Genomic DNA, 9898 nt, shown 5'->3' with positions numbered 1-9898 from the left:
AAATCAAACGTCTTTTATAACTCGTGCCCCTATTGCAATATAATACGAAACACCAGACAATGTAAATTATAGCCTTAAGTACGACTGAGACATAATTTAGCAGAAACTGCCAGTGTAATCTCCTTTTTAACAATAAGATCTATTTTACAAATTTTAACAAAAGACAAATCATCACAGAAAGAAAATAAGATTACCCCTGTGAATAATAATTCTCATCAACATTACGGTTTTCATGTCTAGTGTTCGGAACTTTGTGAGAACAACTAAGAATAAGAAAGAAACATATTGCTTTGTTTCTTCTGCTGCTCGATCCTTATACAAAACCGTTCTGTCGGTTATATTTCACTTGTGCCACAGATCCCATAACCGGGAGAATCGCATTAAACTTGAATCGGAGTCTTTGTAAGTTAAATGTCGTGCTGAAATTAATTAAAGTTCCGTATGGGAAGGGTAAATTGAGGATATGTGTGGGCTTAAATTTCAAGTCCAGTCCTGCCACAAGTTCTGCCAGTTAGGGACGTTAGGCAGCTTGATTACGCACAAGGGACAAAATGAGCAAAAAAATGTTGATATTATATGCTTGATTAAATGCAAGTGGTTAGTTCTTTCCAGGAATATTTAGCGTTCCAAAAAGTTGAAGTCGTTGCAACGACTTGGTCCGTGCACAATTTGCACCTGATCGAACCCTATTGTAACGTATCGCTCTTACCAGTGGTTTTTTTCCACTCATGATTCAGAAAACGCCGCGATTTTAAAACATTGAAACCTGAATTTGCGTATTACAAGGAATGAGCCGAGTGCCAAGTCACGTACAAATGCAAAGAAGTTCCTTTTGTTATTTACAGTTTTCACATTGTTTAACTCCGTTCGTGAATATCTTTCGCAATACACAAGTCTCGAAACAAAGCGAGCGACTGGCGAATATTCGATACCTCCGCGTTTGAGTCTGAAGAAAATTAATTTCTATTTCGGGAACCAATCGGAGCCTCCGAACATTACCCGAACTTTCTTGCCCTTTTAGAATCATCTACGTGACTGAAAAACTGCGGAACAGCACATTAAATCAATCGCGATCTTTCTTGTTCATTTATTGTTTAGCTGTTGCCTTAGATTCAAAAGTCTTTAAGTTTTTACTTAAAAGGATAATTGTGTCCGACATGAAGTAACTAGATAAGGGTGAAAGGAAAGCCGCTCTTGTAACTTGGACCGTTTTAAACGTCGCATTTTACATGTGCTGAATCTAATGCAAATACGGCACATGCGACGTTTCAAAGCCCGTTTTAAACGTCGTTGAGCACACTTGATAACTTGGCCTTTGCTTGTTGCAGCGTGACTCTTAATATAGCCTCGGAGAGCATTTGAGGGGCTAACGAATGCGCGGCAAACTTTGCTTAAGAACACTGGCGATCGGGTTAGGTGACTGCTAAATCCACAGCTAACTTCAGGAAGCGCAGAGATTCACGCAAACCCACGTAAAGGTCAAGTAATCCTAGCACGCAATCAGGAAGAATTACGTTTTATATATTTTACTGTTGTATGCCTTATGGGTATCTTAGCTAAATCCGCTCAATGAATGTGGTGCCAGAAATCGGATTCACACATAGGCACACATAGGCCACTTCGAAGAATACGATAATACTCTTTGTTTGTCCTCCCGAATTTTGCATAAGCATTGTTTCCAGTTTCTGTTGGGACTTAAAATGGTCCCAAGAGAAAACAAATACAATGCCTATGCAAAATTTGAGTGGACAAACAAAGAGTCGTTCATGGGGCCCTCTCTTAAAAAGAAGACAGCCAAATGCTTATGGCTTGTACAAGTTTCGATAACTTGTTTAGAGGACAAGACGGTGTCATGTACCAAAATTCGTATCAGGGCGAAGGAAATCTGGCAACGGCCGACATCTATTCGCTGCTAATACCCACCAGGGAGGAAGAAATTCAACAGGTCAGTTGCAATGCATGAATGATTTAGTCTACTTACACATTTTCTAAGTGATATTATAATAGCATGTATTTCTGATGTGAGCTTTGGAGTGAACACTAATGACGAGTTCGAGCTTTGTGATACCCTCGGACGGTACATAAAACAATCAGACAATATTTTAGTTTTCTAGCCTTATATTACCGCTGATAACTGAATAGCAATTGGAGGAAAACATTGACAACTGCTCGGAAATCTATTCACTTATTTTGAGTAAGAAATACAATTAAGGATCATGAGTTCGAGAGGCATTGTATAAATGGCTGATTTTCCTCAGAGGATCAAAATGACGGTTTGTTCTACAAACTCCCTGAAAAAAGTTGTTCTCTCATTTCATATCTCAGTAAATTAACCTTTTCGCGATATAAAGCCGAACTTCTCTTACGAGTTTGTGAGCCCTGAAGGAGATGTATGGCCATTAGCAATTTAACTGTAAAGGACGACAGGGATCCTTTAAAGTTCTTCAGTTTTAACAACTACATACATTTGCGACAAAAGCCATTGTTCCCCGATATCAATCAGTCAAGGTATGGGATTAAAACCAGAAATAATCATGATGTTGGATAAAACTAAAGGTAACCCTTATTTCTCTAAAAGATCCTTCGTGAGATGGATAGCTATCTGTGTTCATCTTCTCCTGCAACGCTACCGGTGGAAACCTCGTCGCCTCTACCCCAACCCAAGCTTAAAGAAATGACCATAGGAAAGAAAAACTGCCGCTTTCCAGAGACAGGAATGACAATGGGAACGTGCACTGTTGCAGAGTCGGCGTCTATTCCAGATCTAAATCTAAGACACCAGTGGCCACAGGAAACTGTGCTTGCAACAACGCCGTCTTCTGTCCATACGACATCGAACGATGATGCAGCATACGGCTGTAATTTCAGTACACATGCACAAACAGTCCAACCTGTTTCCGATAACAAAGAACTGGAACTACATCATGCCTTTCTCTGTGATTTCCCTGGCTGTAAAAAGCGTTACACCAAAAGCTCTCATCTCGGAACTCACAAGCGGATTCATACGGGTGAAAAACCTTTCCTGTGTCCTTGGGAAAACTGTGGATGGTGTTTCCGACGTTCAGATGAACTCAAACGCCACTATCGAAGACATACTGGAGAAAAGCCGTACGTATGTCCTCTTTGTGGAAGATCTTTTAGTCGTTCAGATCACCGATCTTCGCATATCAAAAAAATACATCCATTAATGTAGAGAACCCGTGTAGCGTTTGCAATTTCTCGTAACACTCTTAGTGGCCTGAAAGATTTGCCCGCGCGGTCGACATTTTTGTGCAGCAATACCTAAATCAATCCGCGCATTTTCCTATTTTTCCAAATAACATTAAGTACCTGGCAGACGTGATATAACAAAGTTGTACTTTTATTTATATTTCAAGCCAACTTTTTTAATTTTAAGAACGTAATAAGTGAGTTAAATTGTACCTGCACTAGTAGCATATAAATATATAGATATACATAATATACGAGCGTTCTTTTAAAGAAGAGAACATATTCCTGTCAATTTTTGCGTCCACGTTGGTTGCAAGGATCTTTGTCAATGATGTTAATTTGGCGTAAGGAGCCGGTTAAATAGTAGTTAAATAATACCTGTTTACATTCTCTATTCTCTTTACAGTTATTTTACCTTCGTGATAATATCCCCTGTATCTGTTCAATCGAGGAGATTTATTTTCAGAAATATCGACCTTCATGAATGATTCTCTTGCTGAAAGGAAACTTGACAAACAATTATACGCTCACAGCTTTTTTCGAGCTGGCTCAACTCAAAATTGGGACGAAATCAGTCAATAAGTCGGTCGTTCTGAGGTAGTCTGTTTCACTCAGAGATCCACTCAGTACTCTATCAGCTCCTAACACAAAAGCTCAGAAATGCATGATGTCTTCCTTTTTCTCTGTTCCATTACTTTCTTTGAGAGTTCAACACCTTATGGCAAAGAGACTATTTCAGTCCTCTTGATGTAAGATCGTTTGAAAAGTAAAATAGATAACAAAACGTATTTTCTTTGTACCCGCCTTTATATTTATAACCTTGAAATGATCTTGAGATGTACGGTTTCAGAGAGAAGCATGGCGAGAAGTGATTTTTCCTCGAATTCCTGCTTTGTTTTTCTGTTTTTTTCCATGTATCTTGGATATGTTTGGAAAAACTATTGGAGTCGTTTAGAAAGCCATTTGTGCATGACAGAAAGTCTAGCCTTGAACAAACGATATAGTAACTGACAAGGTTTGATGACACAAATCAATTTGTGGTTAACATGAACTCGTACAAGAAGGTTTAAATTATTTATTACTGATAACAGTTCCTAGACTGGTGTTATTGGGCTTACTATTGACTCGAAAGGCTTCACCAAAACACAACTGCAAACTTCTGACGGGTTTCCGTGTTGGTTATGCCGAATTAGCTGAAGTTTTTTGAATGAGCACGAGCGCTAGCAGAGTACAATTCGTCTCAAGAGCAACGAGTACTTTTGCGAAAAGAAGATCTTAGCGGTGAGCTTTAGAGAATTTGTGAGACTTGCAATCATGTTCCTCCAAAGCAGCATTCAGCTGAGCATTATTTTCTAATTTTATACACTGTTTTTGTTTCATGGTGTTCCCTCGCTCCAAGGCCAGTATTCACAGGGTTTGCGTTCGCTTCGAGACAGAGCTGAATTGCTCAAGACATACTAAATGATACATAAGAAAATATACTACAGCTGTTCACTTTCCTGAAAACGCGTGGGATGTGAGTTACAAAAGTTGTTCCTGGTTGAATGTTGAAGGAAGGAACTACGTGTTTGACAGTATTAGCCACAGTGAAAAGGCGTGCATTTCCTAGCGGTTAATGCACGAGGTTTGGCATAAATCGATCTTTATGAAATGTCCCAGATATATTTAATTTGTCAGCTGAACTGATTGTGAAAGCCGTTGTGCAGTTACACCTTGATTCTTAATTTCATTTAATATTATACATTTGGAACGGTTGTTGTAATAAGCAGGCAAGCAATTCATCGGTTTATCAAAGACGAGACGTTTGTTTACGTATCTGATTCTTTACTGGCAGCCAGTTCTTCATGCAGGGGATAAGATGCCAGCGACGACTCTTAGTTCATATTTAAACTAATCTTTTATCATTCGTATCCAAACTGTCGGTCAGTATGAGCGATCCACGGTAAAAGTGTCTTTTTTTTCCTTTCAATGTGCCATAAGTTTCAAGATATGGCTGCACGCGATTTACGTCCAGTAATGTCGCATTGGTTGTGGAGTGCTGATAAATGCGGGTGGGCTCCGTGGCTTACCAAAGGTGCCATTTGATGATTGTATAATATGAAGAAAAATGGTACGATACAATAAATTGCCTACGAGAACGCTCTCATGTTTTGCAAACCCATACATTTAGCCGGAATAGTAGAGAGAGAACCGCTGTTGGTTATCGTATAGCATACCTTGTATTCATCACTGATCACTGAACAGATGAGCTTGAACCGATGATGCGAAGGCAGTTAGCGTAAAATATTTCGCCTGTTATGGAGGTAGCTGAACTTTTGCACATTCTCACCAAATAAAAACCGGTAGAGAATTTGTTGCACACACTAAAAATTGTAAAGGAGCTTGAACGCCTATTTTCGTTTCCTCTACGTCATTTCCTTTTGAATATATTACCGAATACATGATCACGTTTTAAATTTTTACATCAAGCACTGAAAAAAATGATGTGCATGCAGTTTTGTAGGTAACGATATACCATATAATTGACTAGCTGACAAAGAAGACGTGTAAGGCAATCGTGATGATATTAATTAATCTACAGTAATTTTCAGTTTAACTCGAAAAACGGAGTTAGAATTTTCGGTTCAAAATAGCTCTGTTTTGGAGTAATTTTCACTCTTTAAATGTGACTGCAGTTTAGCAGTTGTATTAGATTGAAAAAGGAGTGTCTTCAACTCTATCCCATAAAAGACAGGAGTTATTTTAACTCCACAATAATAATAATAATAATAATAATAATAATAATAATAATAATTTTTAATAAGAGTGGCTTTTCTTTAAGGAGCTTATCTTTATTTCCAAAACTTTTTTTAAGTCAGAATACGCTTATGACATGAATTTTTCTTATTACAAATAAGAATATCTTCGTAAGTTTATTGTGCTTCATACTAGTCTCTTTTTTAAAGGAAATGAATTGTAAATAGGTTTTAATAGTTCCTTTTTTTTTTACTTCTAACTTGTAAATAGCAACTTGCTTGGAATATGTTAATAAAGGGATAATTATTACAAAAAAAAACTATAAATAAATAAATTAATAATAATAATAATAATAATAATAATAATAATTATTATTATTATTCATACACTTATATAGCGCCTTAACAAAAGCTGTAAGGTATACTTTACGATCAATACAAAGTAGAAACTTAATAATAAAATTCAAGGCACAGTAGGCAGACATGGCTTTAAACGTGAGGAATAAAATTTTAAAAATGATTCGTTGCTTAATTGGGAGCCAATGAAAGTCTTTCAACAAGGGTGTGATATGGTCGAACTTAATTGCGGCCACATAACACAAAATAAGAATTAAAGTCACTCTGGTATGAGACTCAAGCTACCATTAACTCTGGCACATTCACTTTATTCATTTTTTGGAAATCAAAAGAACACCACAATGACTATAGCATCTTTATTTGAATCAAATTTAGTTTGCTTATACAAAAAACAGTTTTGATTTTTAAAAGTGTCATTAATGTAAAAATAATACCTTTTAAACAGTGATTCTTGTAAACTATTTTGATATTTTACAAAGACAAAAACGTGTCATTCTTACATCTCAGTACCTCCTGTCACAAGCATAATAAACTAGTGAGGTGGGTAATTTATCATAGAACCTTAGACAGAAAATGCTTTGTTGCAGATTTCATTTTTGGCCTTTAGAAGAGTCAATGTAATAGATCATTGACATTAACCAAAAATTATTACTCTTTCAATTTTTTGGGAAAAACAATGGTCAGTATTGGAGCCATGAAAGGCAATCTTCCCATCCATGAAAGTCACAACCTTATGGGTCCAAATTTGAAGGGCATTGAGAATATACCAAATTCAGTTAATTAAAAGAAATGAATAAATAATAAATAATCTCACTCTTTAAAAGTATCTGGCTTTCCATGTAATGTTCAGAAGGTTTTATCAGGAATGGGAACAACTTATTATATTCAATACAGTAAAAAGACTTTTAAATATTTTGCTCTAAAGGGGCACTGTTACTGCATGTTGGACATGCATCAGCTTTTGGACTCAAAAATTGAAAACATTGGGCTAATGTTTTCAAGTTGGGAGCGCTGGATTGAAATCTTGAAAAATTCAAAATGACAGTGGCAATGGTTCTTGTGTAAAATGAAGAATCTCTGAGCAAGATAAATAGTCGATTCCCTTAGAAGAGAAAAAGAAAAGAGCCATCAAAAGTTTGTAAGTCAACCCACGTCAGTACCCCTTTAAAGAGACACAAGAATTAGGAGAGGGCAGAATTAAAATTGTTCACTGCCACTCTCTTCCTTGCTTTTTGCTACTGTGTGGCTTCACAAAACAAAACTACTTTACATTTCCACACTTAGTGGGATACGTAATATTATAAACATAATGACAAGCCACAAGGAGCCTAAGTTCATTAACCATGTTGCTTGTCCCCAGACAAATAACTTCATCCAATGCACAGTGGGTCCAGGCACCAAAAATCATCAGTGCAAGCAATCCTTGGAGCTTTTGTTTTTCTTATCTCTGCATGTGTCAATGGGGTCTTCATCTTACTAGTTGGTTGAGCACCGGACTGTCACGCGGGAGGTCGCGAGTTCAACTCCGGCCGGACCAACACTCAGGGTCTTTAAATAACTGAGGAGAAAGTGCTGCCTTTGTAACTACATCTGCAAATGGATAGACTTTCAAGTCTTCTCGGATAAGGACGATAAGCCGGAGGTCCCGTCTCACAATCCTTAAATGTTAATAATCCTGTGGGACGTAAAAGAACCCACACACTTGTCGCTAAGAGTAGGGCACGTAGTTCCCGGTGTTGTGGTCTGTCCTCTGTTGTGTATCATGGTTGGGAGGGTAAAAAAAGGGGCCACAGTAATTGGCGCAAGCTGTTGTGGCGCTCTGCCAGCTTGACTGGCAAAGTTAATAAAATAGAAAAGAATGTCAGCACCCGAGTGTCTAGAGAAACATTTAAGCTAATTCTCTTTTTAAGCAAAGCATTGTAGTAACCAAGATATCAAATTTATAACTTTTCATTTTTCCCCACTGTCACATAGTCTACCAGGCAGCTATGAGAAGCAGTCATCAGATAACAGTCCACTCTTGGTGATGTATTTAAGCCACTAATAATGGCTGTGAGGGTTATTTTCCAAATAACATTAAGTACCTGGCAGACGTGATATAACAAACTTAAGTTGTACTTTTATTTATATTTCAAGCCAACTTTTTTAATTTTAAGAACGTAATAAAGTAAGTTAAATTGTACCGGCACTAGTAGCATATGCATATATAGATATACATAATATACGAGCGTTCTTTTAGAGAAGAGAACATATTCCTGTCAATTTTTGCGTCCACGTTGGTTGCAAGGATCTTTGTCAATGATGTTAATTTGGCGTAAGGAGCCGGTTAAATAGTAGTTAAATAATACCTGTTTACATTCTCTATTCTCTACAGTTATTTTACCTTTGTGATAATATCCCTCTGCATCTGTTCAATCGAGGAGATTTATTTTCAGAAACATCGACCTTCATGAATGATTCTCTTGCTGAAAGGAATCTTGACAAACAATTATATGCTCACAATAATGTATAATTGTTCTTTTTTCGAGCTGGCTCAACTCAAAATGGGGACGAAATCAGTCAATAAGTCGGTCGTTCTGAGGTAGTCTGTTTCACTCAGAGATCGACTCAGTACTCTATCAGCTCCTAACACAAAAGCTCAGAAATGCATGATGTCTTCCTTTTTCTCTGTTCCATTACTTTCTTTGAGAGTTCAACACCTTATGGCAAAGAGACTATTTCAGTCCTCTTGATGTAAGATCGTTTGAAAAGTAAAATAGATAACAAAACGTATTTTCTTTGTACCCGCCTTTATATTTATAACCTTGAAATGATCTTGAGATGTACGGTTTCAGAGAGAAGCATGGCGAGAAGTGATTTTTCCTCGAATTCCTCCTTTGTTTTTCTTTTTTTTTTTTTCATGTATCGTGGATATGTTTGGAAAAACTATTGGAGTCGTTTAGAAAGCCATTTGTGCATGACTGAAAGTCTAGCCTTGAACAAACGATATAGTAACTGACAAGGTTTGATGACACAAATCAATTTGTGGTTAACATGAACTCGTTCAAGAAGGTTTAAATTATTTATTACTGATAACAGTTCCTAGACTGGTGTTATTGGGCTTACTATTGACTCGAAAGGCTTCACCAAAACACAACTGCAAACTTCTGACGGGTTTCCGTGTTGGTTATGCCGAATTAGCTGAAGTTTTTTGAATGAGCACGAGCGCTAGCAGAATACAATTCGTCTCAAGAGCAACGAGTACTTTTGCGAAAAGAAGATCTTAGCGGTGAGCTTTAGAGAATTTGTGAGACTTGCAATCATGTTCCTCCAAAGCAGCATTCAGCTGAGCATTATTTTCTAATTTTATACACTCACTCGCAAATTTTTTGTTTCATGGTGTTCCCTTGCTCGAAGGCCAGTATTCAGAGGGTTTGCGTTCGCTTCGAGACAGAGCTGAATTGCTCAAGACATACTAAATGATACATAAGCAAATATACTACAGCTGTTCACTTTCCTGAAAACGCGTGGGACGTCAGTTACAAAAATTGTTCCTGGTTGAATGTTGAAGGAAGGAACTACGTGTTTGACGGTATTAGCCACAGTGAAAAGGCGTG

General features: G+C 37.3%; 1 protein-coding gene and 1 long non-coding RNA gene across 3 annotated transcripts in view; one reads left to right on the top strand and one right to left on the bottom strand.

The window, feature by feature from the left end:
- Nucleotides 1-1646: 1646 nt before the first annotated feature.
- Nucleotides 1647-5551, top strand: LOC137970312 (Krueppel-like factor 5). Its single transcript, XM_068816832.1, has 2 exons — nt 1647-1945; nt 2579-5551. Exons 1-2 carry the CDS (start codon nt 1799-1801, stop codon nt 3191-3193), a joined length of 762 nt encoding a protein of 253 aa, XP_068672933.1. The 5' UTR covers nt 1647-1798; the 3' UTR covers nt 3194-5551.
- The window catches only part of LOC137970316 (uncharacterized), a 7643-nt gene continuing 821 nt past the window's right edge, over nt 3077-9898 (bottom strand). The window contains exons 2-3 of one of the 2 annotated variants that reach the window (XR_011116805.1): nt 8686-8778; nt 3077-3158 (exon numbers count right to left, since the gene is read on the bottom strand). This is a non-coding gene — a long non-coding RNA (uncharacterized lncRNA). Of the gene's footprint in view, nt 3159-7419; nt 7861-8685; nt 8779-9898 lie in introns of those variants that run through there. The other variant, XR_011116804.1, reaches the window with a different exon arrangement.

Source organism: Montipora foliosa, chromosome 9 (genome assembly GCF_036669935.1).
Source record: "Montipora foliosa isolate CH-2021 chromosome 9, ASM3666993v2, whole genome shotgun sequence".
NCBI classification, from domain to species: Eukaryota; Metazoa; Cnidaria; class Anthozoa; order Scleractinia; family Acroporidae; genus Montipora; species Montipora foliosa.
The sequence above is the reverse complement of the archived record's forward strand: the minus strand, read 5'-3'. Positions and strand labels throughout refer to the sequence as shown.